At 54.4% G+C, this 25,228-nt stretch overlaps 1 protein-coding gene across 3 annotated transcripts in view; it reads left to right on the top strand.

Annotated features, from left to right (window-relative positions):
- The window catches only part of MGAT5B (alpha-1,6-mannosylglycoprotein 6-beta-N-acetylglucosaminyltransferase B), an 86,676-nt gene extending 74,878 nt beyond the window's left edge, over positions 1-11,798 (top strand). For all 3 annotated transcript variants that reach the window (XM_017525045.2, XM_037737237.1, XM_017525044.1), the window contains 5 exons: positions 1,315-1,461; positions 1,648-1,764; positions 7,624-7,698; positions 9,382-9,638; positions 10,094-11,798. In XM_017525045.2, the coding sequence (XP_017380534.1) occupies positions 1,315-1,461; positions 1,648-1,764; positions 7,624-7,698; positions 9,382-9,638; positions 10,094-10,292 (795 nt within the window). In that variant the 3' untranslated portion in view covers positions 10,293-11,798. The remainder of the gene's footprint in view (positions 1-1,314; positions 1,462-1,647; positions 1,765-7,623; positions 7,699-9,381; positions 9,639-10,093) is intronic.
- Positions 11,799-25,228: the final 13,430 nt, after the last annotated feature.

The following is a 25,228-nucleotide window of genomic DNA, read 5'->3' as shown; positions in this document are numbered from 1 at the left end:
TGTGTGTCTGTGTGTGTGTGTGTGTGTGTGTGTGTTGGGGGGCAGTAGAGATGCTCACGTGCAGTGACTAACCTGAACACCCTCACAGAACAGCCCTGGATTCGGTCATTTATTAACTGCCTTCCAGGCCAGCCCTGTGCACTCCTAGCATAAGTTACTTGAAAAAAAATAACTTCAGCTGGGCGAGGTGGTTCACACCTGTAATCCCAGCACGTTGGGAGGCCAAGGCGGGTGAATCACCTGAGGTCAGGAGTTTGAGACCAGCCTGGTCAACATGGAGGCCCTGTCTCTACTAAAATGCAAAAATCAGCTGGGTGTGGTGGTGGGTGCCTGTAGTCCTAGCTACTTGGGAGGCTGAGGCAGGAGAATTGCTTGAATCCCCGGAGGCAGAGGTTGCAGGGAGCCGAGATCGTGCCACTGCACTCTAGCCTGGGCGACAGAGTAAGACTTTGTCTCAAAAAAAAAGAAAATAAAAATTTAAAAAATTTCAACTTTTATTTTCGGTTCAAAGGGTACATACGCAGGCGCGTTACCAGGTCTATTGCATGATGCTGAGGTTTGGGATATGAAGGCTCTTGTCACCCAGGTAGTGAGCACAGCACCCAACAGTTAGCTCTTCAGTCTTTGCCCCTCCCACCTCCCCACTGCAGTGGTCCTCAGGGTCTACTGTTGCCATCTTTATGCCCACGAGTACCCAATGTTTAGCTCCCACTTTTAAGTGAAAACATGCAGTATTTGGTTTCTGTTCCTGCTTTAATTCACTGAGGATATCGGCCTCCAGCTGTATCCACGTTGCTGAAAAGAACATGGTCCTGTCCTTTTTATGTCTGCATAGGATTTTATGGTGTTGATGTACCATAGTTTCTTTATCCAATCCACTCGTGATGGGCACCTCTGTTGGTTCCGTGTCTTTGCTATTGTGAACCGCCTCACACAAGTTAGGTGCTGAATAAATGTTTTGGGGATGAGTGAGTGAAGGTTCTTGGAGGTCTCTTACAGGTACGAGCCTGGAGCTTTCTTGGCTTGAAGCCCTTTGCTCTTCTCTTCTCCCCTCCAGAATCATAAATCATAGCTTGATAGAGCAAGAAGAGACCATTGAAAACACCTAATTGGACCCCCTTGTTTCACAAATGGGGAAACTGAGGCCCAGAGAGGGGAAGTGCTTGCCCGTGGCACAAGTTGGCCTGGACTGGCTTTTCTGGCCCAGCTGCCTCCTCTGAATATCCCGCAGCCTAACCTCGTCCCCGACATCCTGGGGCTCCTGGGCTGTGGCAGCCCAGCCCTCCCTGATCACCGCGCCCCTTGACTCTGCAGCTCTTCATCGGGTTTGGCTTCCCCTATGAGGGCCCCGCCCCCCTGGAGGCCATCGCTAACGGCTGCATCTTCCTGCAGTCCCGCTTCAGCCCGCCCCACAGCTCCCTCAACCACGAGTTCTTCCGAGGCAAGCCCACCTCCAGAGAGGTGAGTGGAAAGCACCCTGGTCCCCGATCAGGGGGGGCCGGGACAGAGACCCCTGCACGTCCTGGAAGAGGCAGATGAGATGTAGGGCAAAGGGAGAAAGGGGACAGTTGGATGGGGCGCCTTCCTTTGTCCCTGCCCCGTTGGCAGGCGCAGGGGGCAGCTGCGTGCGGTCTCTGCCCTGGCCAGGTGTTCTCCCAGCATCCCTATGCGGAGAACTTCATCGGCAAGCCCCACGTGTGGACAGTCGACTACAACAACTCAGAGGAGTTTGAAGCAGCCATCAAGGCCATCATGACAACTCAGGTGAGAGCAGCCACATAGTCAGGACCACCACTAGCCCACACTGTCTTCACTCTGATTAGAAAATGGTGCCCCTCTGGGTGAATTCAGGCCTGGATTGGCAAACGTGTCCATCCCTCCCCTGGTCAGACACAGCCCTGAGCCAGGGCATGTGGATTGGAGAGTGGAATGGGGGCCCCCATGTATCTACTCAGGTGTGATGAGTGGGGAATGCCTTTGGGCAGTGAGCAGCCTGCACAACCTTCCATGGCAACCCTGGATCTCGAATTGTTTATGGAGCACTTTTGAGGGCCAGGTGCTAAGGGAATGTTTTCACGATGAATGTGCGGAGGTTCTTTAAACACTGCTGCAGGTATGGGTTTGTAGCCTTCCCACAGCACATTTCAAGATATAATGTGCACACAGACCATCTGTTAAATGCAGGTTCTGACTCAGCAAGGCTGGGTGGGACTAAGCTCCTGCCTTTCTAGGACAGGGGTGGTGCTGATGGTGCTGCCCTGGGGCAACGCTTCGAGTAGTGAGTGTGGGTGCTGGTGTGCGTAGGTACACACGTGTGGGCTGGGCGAGAGGAGGAGGGGCTGTGCCTGATGCTTATCTCCATGGCGGGCGCCTTTGTGGCTTTTGATCATTCCTTGTGCTTGGCTGGTTGCTTCACTCTGGGGAGGCTCCGACCTGGTGAAGGAGAGACCTTCCTCTCACTGTGGTCCTCCCGGATCCCCTTCTTACTGTAGCTCAGATAACAGGCTGAGCAAAAACAATCCCTCCGGGCCAGGTGCAGTGGCTCATGCCTGTAATCTAGCACTTTCGGAGGCCAAGCAGGCGGATCGTTTCAGGCCAGGAGTTTGAGGCCAGCCTGGCCAACATGGCAGGTTTCTCAAGGCCATGGACTGCCTGAGGCTGGATTCCTCCAGGAAGTATCATGAAAACAGGGATTTCAGCAGTAGTTTATTTTGGAAGCAACCCCAGGAAGCAGGCACTGAGGTGCCAGGTGAGTCAGGGTGTGTATCAGCAGGTGGCACCTGGAGCTTGTCACCACGGGTCCTCTGGGAGATGAGGTAGGTCACATTCCAGAGCTGTCCTGAATGAGCAGAAGGCTAGGGTAGGTATCCTCCTCCTCCCATCCGTTTGTGGCCGAGGGCGACGCCTGGGATGCCAATTCCTGACACTTTTGTCCTGCACACAGATGGGCTCAGCAGGCCAGAGAGCCCTGGGGTAGAGTCACAGGTGACTGAGGGTGGGGTGCCAGCATCCCTGCTGCATTCAAGGAGAGGCTGTGTGACCTGGTAATCTTGGGTCCTAGCAAAGCAACGGCCTAGACAGAGTGGGGAGGGTAGGGGATAAAAAGCTCCCTTGCCAGCTCTCAACCCAGCGTTGTCCCTGTCCTGGGCTGGTGGCTTCAGTCCTGGCAAGACCTTGTAGAGCAAAAACAAATAGATGCCAGGCACAATGGCTCATACCTGTCATCCCCGCACTTTGGGAGGCTGAAGTGGGCCGATCACTTGAGGCTGGGAGTTCAAGACCAACCTGGCTAACTTCGTGAAACTCCATCTCTACTAAAAATAAAAAAAATAATAATAAAAAAATTAGCCAGGTGTGGTTGGCCTGTGGTCCTAACTACTCAGGAGGCTAAGGCAGGAGAATTGCTTGAACCCAGGAATCGGAGGTTACAGTGAGCCAAGGTTGTGCCACGGCACTCCAGCCTGGGCAACAGAGCGAGACTCCATCTCAAAAAATTAAAAAAAAAAAAAAAAAGAAAACCAAATAGAAACTTGGCCCCTTGGCCACGCCCTAAGAAGAGGGCCAGGTGTTCGCCTGGTACCAGTTTATAGGCTTAAATGGGGCCAGAGGCACCAGTGCCAGGAAGGAGGCCTTAGGTGGAGACCTCAGTGTGTAGAAAAGAAGAGTGAAGGGGTTAACTGATTAATTTCACTGCTGGAAACTGACCAATCCCAGCCCACTGCATGGGGACGCTGGCAGCAAGGCACACAGCTAGGGAAGTGGGCTCCTCCCACCCCACGGTCTCCTCTGGCCCCTTCTCCCCACTTCTCCCACCTCCCTCTGTGCTCCTCCCTCTCTCCTGCCTTGCAAAGCAGTCCTCCAAGGCTTCTCCTGCAGAGGGGCTGGGGAGGGGGACTGCATGGACTTTTCCAATGTGGGGAGCAGTGTTTGACCCAACCTCCAAGACACATCGAATGAGTGAGACACTCCACCCTGTGGATAATTCCACCCTGTGGTTCCCCCCAGAGGACCCGAAATCGGGGTCGGGGGAGGGCTGCATGCGTGAAGGTGCTGGGATAGTCTCTGGTATTTCTGGTGGGACGCACAAGAAATTGGTACCCCGGGGAAGGAGTGAGTGTCTGGGGTGGGAGGAAACTTCCTTTTCACTGCTTTCCTGTTTGATTTTTTTTCTTTTTACATGAACATTCTTTAATTTTGTTAATTAGTTAATTAAAAAATAACAATTACAAAAGGATTAAGGCACCAATGTATTGCAAATCCGACCAGCTGAGACTTGTGCTGGGGCCTCAAACCAGCTGAGGCCCCTCTGTCCTCAGGCCCCTCCCCTCTGTGGGCCCCGCCCCTCCTCATAACTGTTCACCCCTTCTTAGCTCGCAGCAGCTCAGAAACATTCATGTGCCCAGGCTGGGTGCAGTGGCTCACGCCTATAATCCTAGCACTTTGGGAGGCCAAGGCAGGCGGATCATGAGGTCAGGAGTTTGAGGCCATCCTGGCCAACATGGTGAAACCCTGTCTCTACTAAAAATACAAAAATGAGCTGGGCATGGTGGCAGATGCCTGTAATCCCAGCTACTTGGGAGGCTGAGGCAGGAGAATCACTTGAACCAGGAAGTTAGAGGTTGCAGGGAGCCAAGTGGCACTACTGCACTCCAGCCTGGCAGAGCAGGACTCCGTCTCAAAAAAAAACAAATTCATGTGCCCAAGAGTAACCTGGGGGAGGGGCTTAAATGCAGAGTCTCGAGCCCATCCTGCCCCTTCCCATTTAATAGGACCCAGCTTCACCTGGGAATCTGCATTTTAAACAAGAACGCTGAGTAATTCTAATAATCCTATTTTTAAATTTATTTTAATTTTCTTTTTATATTATTTGAATAGAGATGGAGGAGGCGGGGGTCTCACTTTGTTTTGTTGCTCAGGCTGGTCTCGAACTCCTGGGCACAAGCAAGGAGTTCCTTCTGCCTCGGCCTCCAAAAGTGCTGTGATTACAAGCATGAGCCACCGGGCCCAGCCTAATATAATATAATATTTCTATTTTAGAAAACAGATTTAGGGACAGCTGGTGAAGGTTGATAGCAAATCAGGGCTGCCATCAGGGGGAGTGGCATGTTCTGCAAGTCACAGGGCCTTTTACAGGGAGAGGGAGGGAGGAGAGGCCAGGAGGGGGAGTAAGGGGTGAGGAGAGGAGGTGAGGAGAGGAGGTGAGGAGAGGAGGTGAGAAGAGGGAAGCCTAAGACACAGCCCAGCCGGCCCAACCTGACAGCCGAGGAAAACCAGGGCCCGGCGCCCCATCTACGTGTCTGCACCTCCCCAGTTTTGCCTGTGGGCATCTCTGGGTCCAGAGCAAGGCCATTCAAGGTGATGCCCATGCCTCCCTGCTGTCACACCCGCAGGCCAGCAGTTCCCAGGCAGCACCAGCACCTGTCACTCTGTCAAGCCTGATTAGGGCGCACACCTGTAATTAGACCTAATGGGGGTAATTTCCAGGCCAGGCACGCTGGTTCCTCAGGCAGGAGATTCGTGGCAGGCAGAACGTCGTCCCTGGCTGCGAGTGTTCGCTTCACACGGGGACCTTTGAATTACCTTGTGACAAGGGCTTCAGACACAGGAGCGAGAATAACTCAGATTTGCTGTCACGGAGCAGGGAGGCGGCGTTCCGAGGGGAAAGCTCTTCTCTGGGGAGTTTTATTTATAACCTTGGGAGTGAAGCCTTGTCCCCTCAAGACCCCCAGGGGCGGGTGGGGCTCAGAGGCTTTCGGGACTTCGTCATGAGTGTCTGGGGAACCAGCTGGGGCAGCAGCCAGGGGCTGCTTGGGCCATCGGCTCCAGAACGAGGGCAGGTCGGGACAGGGCTGTGCAGAGCTCGGGGCTCGAAGGCTGCGCTGAGGATGGGAACTGCGGATTCTCTGGGACTTCGAAGTTGTCCCAGTGTGAAGAATACCCATGCAGAGTGCCGGGGAAAGTCAGTGCTGGGGGAGGGTCCGACTTCAAGGGTATCAGTGGCAGCCGCTTCACTGGGACCCTCGAGTGTCAGGATGTCTCCTTGGCCAGAGGTCCCAGGACAGGTCTCCTAAGAAGTGGGTACACTGGAAGCAGGACCAAGTGTGGCGCAATTGGACTTTCTCATACTACACGGTTCTGATGAGGAAGAAAGGAGGTGGTTGCAGGCTTGAGCCAAACAGTTAGATTTTACCCGCTGGCTAAAGACAGGAAAGCGCTGTCGTTGCTAGGAGGTGGGCGGGGCCCGGGCAGGTGCCACCAGGTGTGCTAGGTGGGGAGGTTGAAGGCTGAAACAGACCTTTCTCTGAGTCTGAGATAGCTCCTCCCCGGGTCCTCACTGCTGCCCCTGCTCGTCCAGGTCAGTGGTTTCCTCTATGATGGCTCCGCACTGAACCTAAGTTAATGGAATGAGAAGGGGATGGTTGGTTAAGAAGTGGGGAGGAGGCAGGGGTGCCCCCTTACTCCTCTATCACCTCTTACCTCTATTCCCCTGGCTTCCTGGACCCCAGCTACTCCGTGCATCTGCCCACAGGGCAGGTTGCTGTGTGACTATTAGATATTTATGTATTTATTTATTTTTGAGACAGAGTCTCACTCTGTTGCCAGGCTGGAGTGCAGTGGCACGGTCTCGGCTCCCTGCAACCTCCGCCTCCCAGGATGCACTGATTCTCCTGCCTCAGCCTCCCAAGTAGCTGGGATTACAGGCACCTGCCACCATGCCTAGCTAATTTTTTTGTATTTTTAGTAGAGACAAGGTTTCACCATGTTGGCCAGGCTGGTCTGGAACTCCTGACCTCAGGCAATCCATCCACCTCTGCCTCCCAAAGTGCTGGGATTACAGGCATGAGCCACCATGCCCAGCCAACGATTAGATATTTAGACAGACAGCCTGTGGCCTCTGTTAGGAGGTTTGTGCCTGGTGGGGGCAGGGTACTTTACAAAAGTCATCTAATTCCTGCCGACTGGGAGATGCTCCTGTGTTCCCCTGCATGAATGTCGCATGTCTTGGGCAGGATACAGGCAGAGCTGGGGTGCCTTTTCATTCATGGCTATTTCCTGAGCACCCACTGTATGCCCGGCACTGTGCCAGGTACCGGGGATTCGATGTGAACAAGCATAGTCCCCACCCTCAGGGGGTCCATGAGTTCATGAGAGAGATGAGGAATGAACAGGAGATGGTAACACAGGTGCTACTCTGTGCTGGGGGAAGTCTGGGGTGCTGGAGCCATCAAGGGAAGTGGGTGGGGCTCAGGGACAGCTCCCTGGAGCAGGTGACGCCTAAGAGGGTGGGTGGGCTGTGGGAAGAGGAGGTGCCATAGCCCAGGAGGGGACAGAGCGATGAGCTTTATGCTCCGCAGAGTTGGGACCAGGACCTGGGAGGGAGAGGGGAGGGCTGAGGCTGGGCCTCATGGGTCCTGAGCCTGAGTCCTTGAGGGCCTCTGGAGGGTGTGCTGGGAAACAGGGACTCTGAGCTGGGTGGAAGGGCCAAGTGGATGGGGTGGTCGCCTCCCTAGGCATGGTACGGGATGTGAGAGCCCACCAGACCTCTACCCCCAGTGCTAAGTATGGCAGGGCCCCCTGCAGCTGGGCCTCCTCCCGCCCCATGTGTCTGCGTCCCTCCCACAGGTAGACCCCTACCTACCTTACGAGTACACCTGCGAGGGGATGCTGGAGCGGATCCACGCCTACATCCAGCACCAGGTCGGTGAGCCCTCTGTGTCTGCCCCAGACCCCTCAGACCAGAGGAGAGGGCTGAGTGAGCTTCGTGATCTGCCCAGGGCCCTGCACCCTGAGACCATCCAGCTCCCTGCTCCCTCCTCCAGCCTGTCCAGGCTGTTTTCCCAGAGTTCCCTCAGGGCTGGAGACAGGCAGGCCTGACCTCGGGCGGGCGTGTTCATCGCCTCTGCCCTGGGCCCAGCTCTAGAGCCCAACTCCACGGCACTCAGAAACACAAAGACTTTCATTCTTAGAAAACAGTGGTTCGAAAGTCTGGTAACTGATTGGGATTTTGTAACTGAATGGGAAGTGAAGATCCCCCGCCCACCCGCTAAGGATGACAGTGAGACTAAAATGGGAGGTGAAGATCTCTGCCCTGAGAAACCAGAGGAGAGCCCCACTATTTCAAAAGCTCGGCCACCCCAGCCCCTGAGGGAGCATCCAGGCAAGCAGCTGTCCCAGGAGGACACTCCCTTCTCCTCCCTCGGGTGCTCAGAGTGCCTGGAAGTCGTGGGTGAGGAGGAGGGCGTGCCCTATCCTGGCCCCTGCTGCGTGCCAATGGATCTAAGCCACCACGAGGGCTGCAGGTGGGTCAGACAGCACGGCTCTGCAGGCTCTGGGTCTCCAGGGTGATGCCTGGAGTGGGCCTTGGACTCAGGGCCCTCGGGCAGGTGGCTGTATGGCTGTTAGCAATTTCCACGAATAGGCTGGGTGTGGTGGCTCACGCCTGTAATCCAAGCACTTTGGGAGGCCGAGGTGGGCAGATCACGAGGCTGGGAGATCAAGACGATCCTGACTAATATGGTAAAACCCAGTCTCTACTAAAAATACACACACGTACACACACACACACACACTAGCCGGGCATGGTGGCACACGCCTGTAGTCCCAGCTACTTGGGAGGCTGAGGCAGGAGAATCGCTTGAACTTGGGAGGTGGTGGTTGCAGTGAGCCAAGATTGTGCCGTTACACTCCGGCCTGGGTGACAGAGTGAGACTCCATCTCAAAAGAGAAAAAAAGAAATTTCTGTGGGCATGTGGCCTCTCCATCTTGTCCTTGGCCCCACCAATATTAGGGGCTGAGAGAGTCCGGCTCTTCCTTGTCCTTTTACAGATGGGAATACTGAGGCCCCCAGAAGGGAGGGCATGCCGAGGTCACAGGGTGAGGGTCCAGGGCCGTGGCCAGAACCCAGGACTGTACCCAGACACCTGTGGTGGCATCCTGCAGGAAGCTCAGAAGAGCATCCGTTGGGCCCTCCAGCCCCTGGAGTTGAACCCTGCAGGGAGAGCCTCACAGCCAGCCTGGGTCCCTGTCCCCATGGTGGGCAGGGCTCGTGGGCCCTAGGGTAGAAACCAGAGCCTGACCTGAGCATCAAGACAGCTCCAGGGCAGACAGGATGCAGAGGGCCCTGAATCCAAGTCCTGCTCTGCCCAAAGCCCTGGGCAGGCGCTGTGACCTCTCAGCCTCCATTCTCCCTGTAAGTGACCTGGAGACACGAGTGTCCATTGGAAGTCAATGAAATAATGCAGGTAAAGCTACCTGGTATTCAGTAAGTGCCCATTAGTGGTGGCTGGTACTGTGGCTTGTACCGGCAGGGCCACACCTTCAGGTGACCCCGGGTGCACCTGGCTGGCATTTCCCCACCTAACGCTGCTCCCCTCCTCGCAGGACTTCTGCACAGCTCCAGGCCCTGCCCCACAAGGGGCCCATGCCCCGCAGAGCCCTTTTGTCCTGGCCCCAAATGCCACCCACTTGGAATGGGCTCAGAACGCCAGCTTGACTCCGGGGGCCTGGCCCCCCGTGAACTCCCTGCGGGCCTGGCTGGCCGTGCCTGGGAGGGCCTGCACCGACACCTGCCTGGACCACGGGCTGATCTGCGAGCCCTCCTTCTTCCCCTTCCTCAACAGCCAGGACGCCTTCCTCAAGTGAGTGTGGGCCCCCACCCCCAGCCCCCATCCTTGCTGGCCCAACAGGCTCACCGTGAGCTCTCACACCCAGAACTGGCCCTCAGCCCTGCCAGCGGTGGGGGATTTAATGCTTTCCAGTGAGTCAGGAAGGACCCAGAAGGGACCCTCCAGGCCAACATCCAGGTCACTGCTGCCCCACTCTTGGCCAAGCCTTAAACTACAGGGGAGGCTCCTTCCAGTCCCTGCTCTCCTTCACCCACTCAGCCCCCCGCCCAGCATATTTGGGCATTATCTAGCCCATGCCATGAAAGCTGTCCTGGGGGTAACAGTAGGGAGTGTAACACATCTCCTTACCCAGCCTGGGATGGGGATGGGCCAGAGAAGGGGAGCAGGCAGTGCTGAGCTGGGGGAAGCCCCTACCCTTCAGCCCAAGCAACCAACACTGAGTGACAGTGCTGTGCGGTACGTGCCAGGCTGCAGGTGCCCTGTGACAGCACCGAGTCGGAGATGAACCACCTGTACCCGGCCTTCGCCCAGCCCGGCCAGGAGTGCTACCTGCAGAAGGAGCCCCTGCTCTTCAGCTGTGCTGGCTCCAACACCAAGTACCGCCGGCTCTGCCCCTGCCGTGACTTCCGCAAAGGCCAGGTGGCCTTGTGCCAGGGCTGTCTGTGAGGCCACCTCTGCCGCCGTGCCTGGCACCCACAGCTGGCTCTCCTCTGCCACAGGAGAGAGTACCAGAAGGTCCTGGGCTCCGGCTGTCTGTCCTCCTCGCAGCTCCCCCAGGCTGGAGCTTCCTTCCTTCACCTGGAAGTATCCAGAGGAGAGCCGTGCAGAGGAACAGGAGGCGGCGGCACCCCGAGCCCCTGGGACCTCCCAGGCAGGCTCCTGGTTCTCTCTTGGGAACTCACGGCATCATCAAGGCCAAGCAGATGTTGGGTTGCTCAGAGAGTCTGCATGGCCCAGGAGCAGGTGGTCAAGGCCCCTTTCTTTGTGCAAGGCCGGATCTGGGCCAGGTGGAGAAGGGTCCCCAGTCATTCTTGGGCCCAGGATGGGGCCTCTGGACCTGCAAGGGAGGGGAGCAGGGACCAGGCTGCCCCACGGTCCCTGAAGGTCCAAGGAGGGCCCCTCCCCATGGACCTGGATGGTACCTGCTCCGGGCAGGGGAAGTGAGGGCTTGCCCTCCTCCTGTGAGGGGAGCCAGGCACACAGGGCCCGCTGGCATTTGGGTTGTGGACGCAGGGGCGGGGGTGGGTGGAAGGCTAAGCCAAGGGGCCCTGTTCGTGCCTCCCGTAGCCCCTTTCCTCCTGCCACCGTCCCTCTACACTTGGGGACCACAGTTAGGGTGCAGGAACCACCCAGGCCCTGGGCGGATTGTTTCTCTCCTGCTTGTTCCAACGCCTTTCACTCTGGGCTTCTCCCGAAACCCATCCTGGCATGACCCGCCACTCCAGACGGTGGATTTGTTCCAAAGCCTCAAGCCCTGCCCCCTCCAAGGGGAGGTTTCCACCCGTGCCTCAGAGAACAGGCTCTGGGACCCCCACCTGGGGGTGGCCTTTGTGCACCAGGCACTCCCACGGACGCTGACTCCTTACCTCCCAGCGTCTTTCGCAGACAAGGGCTGGGGATGGAGCCTCAGCCCCATGGCACGCCGTGCCTAGTTTCCAGTTGCCCTGTCCGCTTACCCAGGCAGCCTCCAACCCCACCCATGTCAAGTCCTTGTCCCTACCTCCAGCCTCAAACCGCCTCGAGATCCAGCCGTCCTTCTCTGAGTGGCATGCCTGCCCCAGGATGCCCCCTTCCCCTCTCCCCACGCCCAGAGCCCCGCCTGCCTCAGCGGGTCAGGCCTTCAGAACACTGCCACCCACCCAGTTTTATAATCCTGCTCCCTCTCCCGGCAACCCCACCCACCAACCTAGGCCTGCTCCTCCGCCCTTCCCAGGAGGCAGCCCCAGGACACTGGGAGTTGGTGGAGGGGCCAGGCTGGACACTTCCCACAGGAGTCCCCTCCAGACCTGGCTGGCCCCTGTAGCCGCAGAAACCACGATGGCAAGAAACTCATTGGTTCCCAAGGATTGACCTGTGGGGGAGAGCAATAGAGACACTCTTTTTCTCTTTTTTTAAAGATTTATTTCTTGACATAATAAATATTTTATTGGGATGTGAGATGCAGAAGAGGAACGATGCTGGTTCTCATCTTTTCCTGCAGCACCCAGAGCTTGCCCAGGGTGGAGGGGCAGGTAGCTGGGGTCCCCAGGTTCTGCTGCATGTCATGTGGGGCACGTGGGGTGCTCAGGTCTGCAGAGCTGGCCGCTGTCTGCTTCAGGTCACCCAAAGAAGTCCCTGCTGGCGGCAGAGACCCAGGGCCATCTCCTGGCTGTTCCCGAGCTGTGACTGCAGGCACCCTGACAAGCAGTGGCATACTCAGTCATGCCCACCTTGGGCCGGCCTCTGCCCGCCTCCAGCTGGCTGCGACAGTGGCAGCGTGGGGTCAGAGAACACAAGTCCATTTCGATAAGAGCCTGAGCCGGATAATGAGAAAATGAGCCAGTGTTTACCACCTCGGGCACTGGGCTGAGTTTGTCGCTTGCTTCAGTGGTCATTTCATGCACTCAGCTGCCCTAGCAGGTAAGTGCTATTATATGAATCTTTCCATTTTACATCGAGAGGCACAGAGAGTTCAAATAACTTGCCCAAGGTCGCACAGCTTGTAAGCAGGGAGGTGGGATTTGCTATAAAATGGGGATCACAGCCGGGCACGAAGGCTCACACCTGTAATCCCAGCACTTTGGGAGGCCGAGGCAGGCAGATCACGAGGTCAAGAGATCGAGACCATCCTGGCCAACACGGTGAAACACTGTCTCTACTAAAAATACAAAAAAATTAGCTGGGTGTGGCAGTGGGCACCTGTGGTCCCGGCTACCCGGGAGGCTGAGGCCAGACAGAGAATGGCTTGAACCCAGGAGGCAGAGGTTGCAGCGAGCCGAGATCACCGTACTGCACTCCAGCCTGGCCACAGAGCAAGACTCTGTCTTGGAAAAAAAAAAAAAAAAAATCAGGGGGATCGTTTTCAAGTTGCGGTGAGGAGCAGGTGACTGGCCAGAGTGACAGCCCGGTGTGATGACAGCGCCTGCACCGTCTGTGCTTCAGGTTTATGTGATCCTGTATTTCAGTCACTGCAAAATCAGGGCCTTCCTTCCAGCCAAGGGTTCTCTGCTGGGAGTTTTGCTCCTGGGAGGACAGCTGGCACTGTGCTGTGTTGGATCGTCGTGACCTGAGACACGGGTGGCATGCCATTGGGGTAGGGTCCAAGGAGGCTGGCAGCATCCTCCAGTGCACGGGACAGCCCCGCCTCCCCCACAGGATGATCTGGCCTGAAGCGTCAGCAGCAACAAGCTTAACACACCCTGTTCCAGGCCTGTGGTTCTCAAATTTTGGCTTGCATCAGAATCACCTGATTCGTGAGCTTACTAAAACACAGGTTGCTGGGCCGCACCCCTAGAGTTCCTGATTCAGCAGGTCTGGGGTTGGGCCCTGGGATTTGAGTCTTTAATAAGCTCCAGGTGGGCGGGAGGATTGCTTGAGCCCAGGAGTTTGAGACCAGTCTGGGCAACATAATGAGACCTTGTCTCTACAAAAGAAAAAGAGGCCAGGCACGGTGGCTCACACCTGTAATCCCAGCAGTTTGGGAGGCCAAGGCGGGCGGATCACCTGAGGTCGGGAATTCGAGACCACCCTGACTAACATGGAGAAATCCCATCTCTACTAAAAAATGCAAAATTAGCTGGGCATGGTGGTGCATGCCTATAATCCCAGCTACTCGGGATGCTGAGATAGGCAAATTGCTTGAACCTGGAGGCAGAGATTGTGGCGAGCCGAGATCGTGCCATTGCACTCTAGCCCAGGCAACAGTGCAAGACTCTGTCTCAAGAAAAGAAAAGAGAGCCAAGCTTGGTGCGAGGCTGAGGGGGGAGGATGGCTTGAGCCTAGGAGTTTGAGGCTGCAGTGAGCCATGATTGTGCCACTGCACTGCAGCCTGGGCAACAGAGCAAGACCTTGTCTCAAAAAAAAAGGCCATGCGTGGTGGCTCACACCTGTAATCCCAGCACTTAGGAGGCCGAGGCTTGAGTTGTAGACCAGCCTGGGTAACATAGACCTCATCTCGTAAAAAAAGAAAAAAAGAAAAAAAAACTTCCGGTGCTGCTGCTGCTACAGGGGGGCCGGGGCCCACACTTTGAGAACAGCTGGTCTAGACCAAGCAGATACTAGTAGGTATTTCAAACATGAGAGCACCAATAACACGGTAGCAGTGGTTTTTGTTTTTTTTTTTTGAGATGGAGTTTCACTCATGTTACCCAGGCTGGAGTGCAATGGCGCGATCTCGGCTCACCGCAACCTCCGCCTCCTGGGTTCAGGCAATTCTCCTGCCTCAGCCTCCTCAGTAGCTGGGATTACAGGCACGCGCCACCATGCCCAGCTAATGTTTTGTATTTTTAGTAGAGACGGGGTTTCACCATGTTGACCAGGATGGTCTCGATCTCTTGACCTCGTGATCCACCCGCCTCGGCCTCCCAAAGTGCTGGGATTACAGGCTTGAGCCACCGCGCCCGGCCGGTACCAGTTTTTAATTGATTACGTTCACAGGTAACAGTGACTGTGGCCATTTTCTTCTGTTCCAGCATGTCATACCAGGTGAGAGACCTCATACAACCAAATCTGCTCACAGAGATCAAAGCCACAGGCCATCAGAATTCCTCCTGTCCCTTCATGTTACAGATGGAGGCCGGAAGAGTCCAGGGGCCTGATCCCTACTGTGTAGCTGGAGGAAGAGCCTAGATCTTGTGTTTTTTTTTTTGTCCTGAGACTGGGTCTTGCTGTGTCCCCCCAGACTGGAGTGCAGTGGTGCGATCTCAGCTCACTGCAACCTCTGCCTCCTGGGCTCAAGCGATTCTCCTGCCTCAGCCTCTCGAGTAGCTGGGATTTCAGACATGGGCCACCACGCCCGGCCAGAGCCCTGATCTCAGTTCCTCTCTGCTATGCTGCTTAAAAGAGGCTGAGAAAGAATAGCTGAACCAGGCATTTTCCATGGTCTTGTGCAGCAGGAGGGTGGGTGGGGCTCAGAAACCTGGCCAAAGCCTTCTTTCAGAAACTGAGCCTAGTTTAAAAAAAAAAAAAAAAATCCAGGTGTGGTGCCTCACGCCTGTTGTCTCAATGTTTTTGGGGGGCCAAGGTGGGAGAATCTGAGGTAAAAGGATCACTTAAGGCCAGGAGTTCAAGCAACATGGCAAGATCCCATCTCTACACAAATTATTTCTATTTTTTTGAGATAAGGTCTTAGTCTGTTGCCCAGGCTGGAGTGCAGTGACGTGATCTCAGCTCACTGCAACCTCTGCCTCCCGGGTTCAAGTGATTCTCCTGTCTCAGCCTCCTGAGTAGCTAGAATTACAGGCACCTGCTACCACACCCGGCTAATTTTTGAATTTTTAGTAGAGACGGGGTTTTACCATGTTGACCAGGCTGGTTTCAAACTCCTGACCTTAGGTGATACACTCGCCTTGGCCTCCCAAAGTGCTGGGATTACAGGTGTGAGCCACCACACCTAGCCGACAAAAATTACTTAAAAATTAGCCAAGTGTGGTGGCAGGTGTCTGTGATCCCAGATACTCAGGAGGCTGAGGTGGGAGGATCACCTGATCACTTGAGCCCAGGAGTCCCAGGCTGCAGCGAGCTATTATGCTGCACCACTGCACTCTAGCCTGAGTGACAGAGTGATACCCTGTCTCCAAAAAACAAACAAACAAACAAACAAAGACTATTTTTTGAGCAGTTTTAAGATCATAGCAAAGTTGGGTGGAAGATACGGAGATTTCCCATGTGCCACCTCACCCACATATGCAGGTCAGCCCCCCAGTCATCCGCATCCCCTACCAGAGTGGGCCATGTGTTCCAATCTATGAGCCAACACTGACGTATCATCAGCAGCCAAACATAGTTCACATTAGGGTTCACTCCTGGTGCTGTATATTCTACGTGTTTTCACAAATCTTTCATAAGATGTATCCACTTTTACCGCACCATACAGAGTGGTTCCATTGCCCAGAAAATCCTCTGTGCTCCTCCTATACGTCCCTCCCTCCTCACCCTGGAAAACCACTGCTCTTATGACCATCTCCATAGTTTTACCTTTTCCAGATCATCACGTAGTTGGAGCTTTAAGTCTGTAGCCTCTCAGATTGGCTCCTTTCCCCTGGTAACATGCATCTAAGATTCCTCCACATCTCATGGCTTGATGCCTCATTTCTATTTAGCACTGAATAATATTCCATTGTCTGGATGTATCGCAGTTTGTTTACAAATTCACCTACCAAAGGACATCTTGGTTGCCTCCAAGTGTTGGCAGTTATGAATAAAGCTGTTATAAACGTTCACGGCCAAGTTTTTGAGTGGAATCCATTTTCTTTTTTGCTTATAACAATCACAGTCATTTATTTTGCTCGCAGAGCTGCAATTTGGGCAGGGCTTGGTGGAGGTAGTTCATCTCCGCTTCACGTGGCATCAGCTGAGGTGGCTCGCCCGGAGGCTGTAGAATCACTTCCAGGACAGCTCACTCATGTGGCTGGCAAGTTGGTGCTGTCTGTCAGCTGGGAGCTCAGCAGGGGATTTGGGCTGGGGGCTGTGGTTCCCCTCCATGCGGGCCTTTCCAAGGCCTGATTGTGCTTCCTCCCAGCACGGCGGCTGGGTTCCAGGAGTGAACATCCCAGGAGAACAAGGTGGAAGTGAAAGGCCTTTTTTTTTCTTTTTTTAACTGGCTTTGGAAGCCACACACTGTCAAGGCTGGCACACTCTATTGGTCAAGAGAGTCACAAAGGCCCTCCTGCTGCAGCTCACGGGGAGGGGACATAGATGCTACCTCTCAACAGGAAGAGTGTCAAAGTCACAGAAGAAGCACTCGTGGAATGGGACATAGTGTGGCCTCTATCTTTGGAAAATATAATCTGCCAAAGATGCATCTTGGTATTCCAGCATTTCAGGACGGTTGCCCTCATCCGGTCCAAGATGGCTCCCTTCTAAGGCCTCATTCCATCCAATGAAAGAGAAGGAGGGAGAGTCATCTCGTACCGCTTCTGATCATGTTCCATTGGCCAGCGCTGAGTCATGTGGGCATACCAAGGTTTACCCGTTTATGGTAAAGGTCTTTGCTAAGGATACAGATGAAGAGTTACATAGGGTGAGGTATGGAGAAGGGGACACAGAACTTCCATGCTCTCCCTGGACGGCCACCTTCCAGGAACCTCCACACGTTCCGCCATCCAGAAGTTCCTGGACACAGTTTCCAACTGATTCAGGTAAATGCCAAGGAGTACGACTGCTGGATCCTATGGTAAAAGTATATTCAGCTTTGTAAGAAACTGCCAAGCTGTTGGCTGTAGCATTTTGAATTACCAGCCCTGAATGAGAATCCCTGCTGCTCCACAGTCTCACCAGCATTTGAGGCTGTCAGTATTTTGGTTTTGGGCCATTCTGATGTGCAGCAGTATCTCATTGCTGTTTTAATTTGTATTTCCCTGATGACATATGATATGACACATTATTTGCCATCTGTGTATCGTCTTTGGTGAGGTGTCTATTCAGGTCTTTTGCCCATTTTTTAATTGAGTTGTTTCCTTACTGTTGAGCTTTAATAGGTCTTTATATATCAGACTACTTTTGAATCCTGTCTGAACTTTTTTTTTTGAGATGGAGTCTCGGTCTGTCACCCAGGCTGGAGTATAGTAGTGTGATCTCGGTTCACTACAACCTCCGCCTCCTGGATTCAAGTGATTCTCCTGCCTCAGCCTCCCTAGTAGCTGGGATTACAGGGGCACGCCACCATGCCTGGCTAATTTTTGTATTTTTAGTAGAGACGGGGTTTCGCCATATTGGTCAGGCTGGTCTTGAACTCCAGACCTTGTGATCCACCTACCTCAGCCTCCTAAAGTGCTGGGATTATAGGCGTGAGCCACTGTGCCCGGCCTGAACTTTTAAATGAAGCTGGAGGGGCAGGCTGGCTGGCAGCAGGGCGAGAGAAGTTGGGATTAGAAATAATTTGCAGCTCAGATGCAAGACCAGATGTCAGTGCCAGGCAGAGCTGCAACTCCCAGGCCTTCCTCCAAAGCTGGCCATGCCTCCTTCAGCCCTGAACAGTAGATGGAAGGGCAGGCATGGCCGGCCTTGCCACCACCCTGCCGGATGACCACCCCTCCCCACTCACAGGTGAGGAGACAGGTGTGATGAAGCCCCTCAGCCTATTGACTCACCTGAGGAGCCAATAAACCCCAAACCAAAATATCTAGGCGGGGCCAGGCGCAGTGGCTCACACCTGTGATCCCAGCACTTTGGGAGGCGGGGCCAGGCACAGTGGCTCACACCTGTGATCCCAGCACTTTGGGAGGCGGGGCCAGGCGCAGTGGCTCACACCTGTGATCCCAGCACTTTGGGGGGGGGGGCCAGGCACAGTGGCTCACACCTGTGATCCCAGCACTTTGGGAGGCGGGGCCAGGTAAAGCGGCTCACACCTGTGATCCCAGCACTTTGGGAGGCGGGGCCAGGTAAAGTGGCTCACACCTGTAATCCCAGCACTTTGGGAGGTGGGGCTAGGTAAAGTGACTCACACCTGTAATCCCAGCACTTTGGGAGGCCAAGGCGGGCAGATCACTTGAGATCAGGAGTTTGAGACCAGCCTTAACAACATGGAGAAACCCCATCTCTACTAAAAATACAAAAATTAGCTGAGTATGGTGGCACATGCCTGTAATCCCAGCTACTGGGGAGGCTAAGGCAGGAGAATCACTTAAATCCAGGAGGCGGAGGTTGTGGTAAGCCGAGATCTTACCATTATACTTCAGCCTGGGCAACAAGAGCAAAACTCCATCTAAAAAAAAGGGGGCTTCCAGAGACCCCATGTGTTCCCCCACCCCACTTTCCACCTTCCCACACCCTACCCTGGGGAAGATCTGATCTCCAGGGGGAAACAGGCTGGGGCAATTTGGGGTCTTATAAAAGAGGTCTGCAGGGTTTACTCACCCCTTTCTGCCACACCGGTTCCTCCACGTCCTGTCCTAGCGCTAAAAGGGAATCGACATAGTCTCTTAAAGTGGGGAGTCCTCCTTTCAGGACTGTGCTGGGAGAGGCTGCCCTGCTCCTCCGTGGCTGTGCAGGCGCAGTCCCCGCCACCCCATCCCGACAAGCCCAGCTTGGAAGGGAAGACAGGATCAAAGCCCTGTCACAGTTCTTGCAAGAGCACCGAGTTCCTGGCCGAGCTGTCACCCAGCACCCCACCCTGCCGCTGCGAGACTTCCTCTTAGTCTGCACTTCTGCTTCCTCCTCTGTAAAAACAAGGGACATCGTCCTGGATCACAGGTGTTTTGAGGAGTAAAGGGGCAAGGCAGGTGAGCCTCCAGGTGCTGCCCCTGAGAGGAGGTGGATGTTGATGGCTGCGGGACACTCAGCTGCTCTCAGGAGCCTCGCTGTCTCCAGGGGCCAGGAACTGCCACCCTCCTGGCAGGAAGGCACAGTAAGGCTCAAGTGGGTCCTGGCTCCCAGCCTGCTGCCACCCACGATTGGAAACCCCAAACCTAGGAGGCCTTCTCCTCACTGCAGCTTCTGAGGGTGGCTGTCCTTAGGCAGAAGAACATAGAAGATGCTGTGGGTTATGTTTCCCCCCGAAGACATACTGAAGACACCTGTGGTGCCTGTGAGCAGGACCTCACCTGGAAACAGGGTGTTTTGCAGACGCTCATCAATTTGAGAAGAGGTCACACTGTGTCAGCATGGGCCATAAGTCCAATGACAGGTGTCCTCATGAGGAGAGGACCGGAGACACACAGGGAGGAAATCCCTGTGAAGACAGAGGCAGAGGTCAGAGCCATGCAGCCTCCCCAACACACGCTAAGGACTGCTGGTGACTGCCGGAATCTGGGAGGGCAAAGAAGGGCCCTTCTCCAGCACCTTCGGAGGGAGCATGCCCCACTGGCGCCCTGATGCTGGACTTCTGGCCTCCAGAACGGTGAGGAAATAGCTTCTGTGGGTTTAAGCTGCAGCGCGTGGTAACTTTATAACAGCCACAGGAAGCGCATTCAGAATGGGTCAGATTCACCACCTTTCAAGATGTAGCAGAGGCCGGGCCCTGCATCCTGAGTCGGGAGTCAAAGGGCCCCCCAGCCAGGCCGCTGGCTCCAGTGTGCAGCCCGTGTTGTCATACCACAGAAAAGCCTCAAAGAAAAAAGATCAGTTCCCCCGCCCCAAATAAACACCCACAATACAGACCTTCAGGGCACCTGGGGTGCAGAATCCAGGCAATCACAGCAGGGAAAGGGGGCAGTCCCCAACCCTGACTTTTCAGGTGGGTTCTGTGCTCCTCTGGGACCAGCCCCTCCCGCTCCGAGTCAGCCTGAGATCATCTCCCTCTGATGTCGGTGCCGTCCGCATAGATTTGAATATTGGGCTCAAGAGACCGTGATTCAGGGGAACGGTGCAGCTGGTTCCCCTTGATGTTGGGGCATGAAGCCAACAGTGCATGTTCTCCCCATCAACTCCCAGCTCCCACAGCTGGCCCTGGCTGCCCAGGCCTGACCGCCAGCTGCCTCTTCCTTAGAGACCCTTTTTGGGGGGTCTTCTCCAGCCTGGGGCCCCGTGGAGCAGCCCAGGGTTGGGTGGGATTGGACTTTCAGGGTGCTGGGAGAGTTTTGGGCTAGGGTCTGAGCTGTGGGAGGGCTCCTTGAGCCCACAGGAGATACCCCTGAACCCCATGGCTCCCCCAGCCCTGTGCCGGTGCCCACCCCATCCTGCAGCCCTGGTACAGGTGGAAGGTGGGTGGAGATTGGGAATTGCTCGGCTTTGTCTCAAGCTGGATTTAGACACCCTCACTTTCCCGTCTCATCACCACCCATTCAGCAAACATTCCCCCAGCAGCAGTGCTGGGTGAGGCACCAGGCCTGGAAGGTACAGTCTCCTGTCTGGTGACTGTGTCCTGAGCCCCCATGTCCAGGGCCGGGGCCTGCTGGGGACTCAGTGGGGCTCCTGAATCTGATGGTGCCTGGTTTTTATCAGTTCTGGAGACCACTCTGCTACTGTCTCCGATCTCCCTTTTTCCACAGTGACAGACCAGCCTCCCTGTCTCCCCGTCCTGGGGCTGGGCATTTTGCTCTGTCCTTCCACAGAGGCCAAAGTCCTGAGGGGCCTGGCTTTATGCAGGGGTCTTGATTCTGCATGTCCATCGCTGAGTCCACACCTCATTTCCATGGAAGAGTCAAAGTCCAAGCCCCAGACCCCAGAGCCGGGGAGCCTCAGCCTTCGTGGGCCACACTCACATGGCCACCGGCTGGTTTCCAACGTCCTGGTGCACTCGGGTCCTTGGGTTTCCCCTCCTTCCTGCAAACTCAGCCCTGCTTTCAGCTGGATATGGTTGTTTGTGGTGGTCCCTTCCCTTCCCCTCCCCCGCTCCCCCTTTTCCTCCCTCTCTCCCTCCCCTCTTCTTTTCCCCTTCTCCCCTCTCCCCTCTCCTCTCCTTTCCTACTGAGTCTCTGTCACCAGGCTGGAGTGCAGTGACGCAATCCTGACTCGCTGCAATCTCCACCTCTGGAGTTCGAGCCATTCTCCTGCCTCAGCCTCTCGAATAGCTGGGATGACAGGCATGCACCACCATTCCTGGCTATTTTTCTGTATTTTTAGCAGAGACAGGGTTTCACCATGTTGGCCAGGCTGGTCTTGAACTCCTGACCTCAAGCGATCCGCCGCCTTGGCTTCCCTAAGTGCTGGGGTGACAGAGCGGTTTCTTTTGTTTTCTGGTGTTTTGTGAAGAAAGGCTCCGCAGCTCCTGTGCCTGAAGCGCTTTCATGTAAAGAGTGGCTTCTCTCCTGGGGCACAACAAAGAACATGGCTCATGGAGTCGGACGGCCCGGGGTCCAACCCTGTTTTGAGTCCCCATCACTAGCTGGGACCCACAGAGTTTACAGCTCTGAAATTTTATTCCATTGCCTGGTTAAATGGGGACAATACCACTGTTTTGGAAACAAGTGGCCATAAATTTAGTGGCTAAAATTACACAATATATCTTACAGTCCTGAACATCAGAAGTCCAGAACAGCTCTCTCTGGGCTAAAATCGCTGTGCCAGCAGGGCTGCCTGCGTCCCTCCCGGAGGCTGTAGGGGAGAACACATTTTCTTCCTCTTCTGTTTTCTAGAGGCTGCCTGCACTCCCTGGTTCTTGGCCTGTTCCTGCATCTTTAGAGCCAACAATAGCCCGTCGAGTCCTTCCTGTGTCTCATCCCTTTGCCCCTGACTCTCCTGCCTCCCTCTTTGTGCATCAAAGCCTTAAAAACACATGTCCTTTGATCAGGTAATCTGTCACCCAGGCTGGAGTGCACTGGTGTGAGCACAGCTTACTGCTGCCTCAATTTCCCAGGCTCAAGTGATCCTCCCACCTCAGCCTCCCAGGTAGCTTGGACTACAGGTATGCACCTCCATGCCTGGCTAATTTTTGTATTTTTAGTAGAGATGGGGTTTTGTCATGTTGCCTGGGCTGGTCTCGAACGCCTGAGCTCAAGCCTTCTGGCCGCCTCGGCCTCCCAAAGTGCTGGGATTGCAGGCATGAGCCACCGCACCAGGCCTTCAAATGTTAATCTCATCCAGAAATACTCTCAGAAACACCCAGAATGTTTGACCAATACCTGAGCACCCCATGGTCCAGTCAGGTTGACATAAAATTACCACCATGACCTCCTGTCAGAGAAGGAGTAGATCCCATCACACACACTGAGGTGCTCGGCTCAGCTCCCATGAGCTCCCAGAGATGGTTGTTAGATTTTTAGGAATTTTGCAAGCCAGTTGTTAAATGGTTAGTATCTTGAAACTGGGCATGGTGGGAATATTACACCATGGAAATTGGCAAATACTAAAATTCAGGACTTTTGATTTCTTTTTTTTTTTTTTTTTTTTTTTTTTTTTTTTGAGACGGAGTTTCACTCATGTTACCCAGGCTGGAGTGCAATGGCGCAATCTCGGCTCACCACAACCTCCGCTTCCTGGGTTCGGCAATTCTCCTGCCTCAGCCTCCTGAGTAGCTGGGATTACAGGCACACGCCACCATGCCCAGCTAATTTTTTGTAGTTTTAGTAGAGACGAGGTTTCACCATGATGACCAGGATGGTCTCGATCTCTTGACCTCGTGATCCACCCGCCTCGGCCTCCCAAAGTGCTGGGATTACAGGCTTGAGCCACCGCGCCCGGCCAAAGGACTTTTGATTTCTTATTTGCATTTTGCTTTGTTCTAGACTTTGTATATAAAAATCAGTGTGATCCCCTATAAATATCTATCCTTGGGGTAAGATTTTTTTTTTTAAGACTAAGTCTTGCTCTGTTGCCCAGGCTGGAGTGCAGTGGTGCAATCTTGGCTCACTGCAGCCTCTGCCTTCTGGGTTCAAGAGATTCTCCTGCCTCAGCCTCCCTAGTAGGTGGAATTACAGGCACCCACCACCATACCCATTAATTTTTGTATTTTTAATAGAGATGGGGTTTCACCATGTTGTCCAGGCTGGTCTCCAACTCCTGACCTCAAGTGATCCACCCACCTCAGCCTCCCAAAGTGCTGGCCTTGGGATATAATTTATCACCATTCTTCCTGATGTTAAGTAATGTGAATCAAAGCCTTAAAAACACATGTCCTTTGAGCAGGTAATTTCACCTTTAGAAGTGTCACCTAGGTAAGTGAATGAGTATATGGATAGATATCTGTGCAAAAGCCTGTTCATCACATTTGTTTCGAATAATGGAAATGGCCCTAGTGCTCAGTGGTAAGAGACTGATAAGTTAAGGGACCTGTATGCCCCCACAGTGGAATATTACAGAACCATAAAAAATGAAATGGTAGGCCAGGTGCAGTGGCTCATATCTGTAATCCCAGCACTTTGGGAGACCGAGGTGGGAGGACCAATTGAGTTCAGAAGTTCAAGGCCAGCTTGGGCAACATAGAGAAACCCCATCTCTACATAAAAATACAAAAATTAGGCAATCATGGTGGCATGCGCCTGTAGTCCCACGTACTTGGGGGCTGAGGTGGGAAGGTCACTTGAGCCTGGGAGGTGGAGGTTGCAGTGAGCCATGATCATGCCACTGCACTCCAGCCTGGGTGACAGAGCGAGACCCTGTCTCAAAAAAAAAAAAAAAAAGAGACGTTAGATGATTTCTTTTTTTCTTCTGGAGATCCAGTTCACCAGTGACTGAATGTGTCTTATGCCTTGGCTGGTGGTAACGGTAATTCTCTTCTCTTCCCTACTTCGCTGAAGACAAAAGTCTTCATTATCCAGTGAAGGTGGAGTGCCACCCTGATGGAAGAAGTTATTTTTGTCTGGTGCCCTTGGCTCCTTCCAGGTCCTCCCCCGCTTTGCCCCCTCTCTGTCCAGAACGCTCCTGCGCCCCAGCCCGGCCCAGGCAGCTCCTCAGAGCGGCTCGTTGAGGGTTTCACAGTCAACATGTGACTTGCTGTCTGAGCTGGGCCCTGCCTCCCCTTGCCACTGCTTAAGAAAATAATTAATAATAATTAAGGAATAAACTGGGTTTATTGAAAGCCATTTACCACAAAAGGCCTCAGGGCACACTGCACTCAAGCATAATTAAAAGTGGCATCTTTGAAACTTCGATTTGAAACGGAAAACTGGCTCGGTTACCCATTGCAGTCTGGGCCTCTCTCTGATCCGAACTTTGCAAATGAGGCCTGAGATGATGGGAGGAGGAGGGGAGGTTCTATCTGAGGGTGAGGGTACAGCCGGAAAGCATGGGGAGGACCCGGAGGAGTGCGGTCCCCAAGATCAGAGTGGGCCTTCCTTCTGGGAGGGCTACTAGCAGGGTGGGAACAGGAGGACCTGGAAGCAGGTGACCATTTGCTACAGAGGGAAAGGATGAAACCCCTGCTTGCCAGCTAAGTCTAAAGAAAACAGGTTTCCCTGTTAGGCCCAATGACCTGTGCTCCTTCCCTGGCCAGGCATGGTGGTCCATCCATCCATTCATTCATTCATCAAGTGTTTACTGAGAACCTGCTGCCTGCAAGCACCATTCAGGGGATACAGCTGTGCATGAAAGAAGGCGCCTGCTCTCGGGGAGTTTACAGCGCAGTCGGCAGAAGATAGACAAGCAAATATTTAATACATGCCATAGAGAAAATTACAGCAAGAGGGCGAGGGAGTGTGGAAGGTGAGAAGGTAGTCCTGGGTTTCTAGGGAGATCTCACAGAGATGACATTTGGGCAGGAAATGAGGGCGTGCACCAAAGGGACGAGCATCCAGGCAGAGGGAGCAGCGTGTGCAAAGGCCCTGAGGCAGGTACAAGATGGAGGAAGGAGGAAAGTGTGGGTGGAGCACAGCAGGAAGCGGACAGTGGGGATCAGAGCGGTTCTCTCTAAGAGTTGCTGAACTGCAGCCCTGTGGGTGGCCCTGGACTCGACCCTGGAGGGACAGTGGTAAACATATCCATCCTCATCCTCAAAGAGCTCAGTGTTTATGGGGAGGGCCCCACCATGGAGAGGCATGTAGATGGCTGGTGGTGAGGGGCGAGGCTGCTGAGGACTTCTGATTGGCCCA

This window comes from Cebus imitator, unplaced genomic scaffold (assembly GCF_001604975.1).
Source record: "Cebus imitator isolate Cc_AM_T3 unplaced genomic scaffold, Cebus_imitator-1.0 Scaffold36, whole genome shotgun sequence".
Lineage (NCBI taxonomy): Eukaryota > Metazoa > Chordata > Mammalia > Primates > Cebidae > Cebus > Cebus imitator.
The sequence above is the reverse complement of the archived record's forward strand: the minus strand, read 5'-3'. Positions and strand labels throughout refer to the sequence as shown.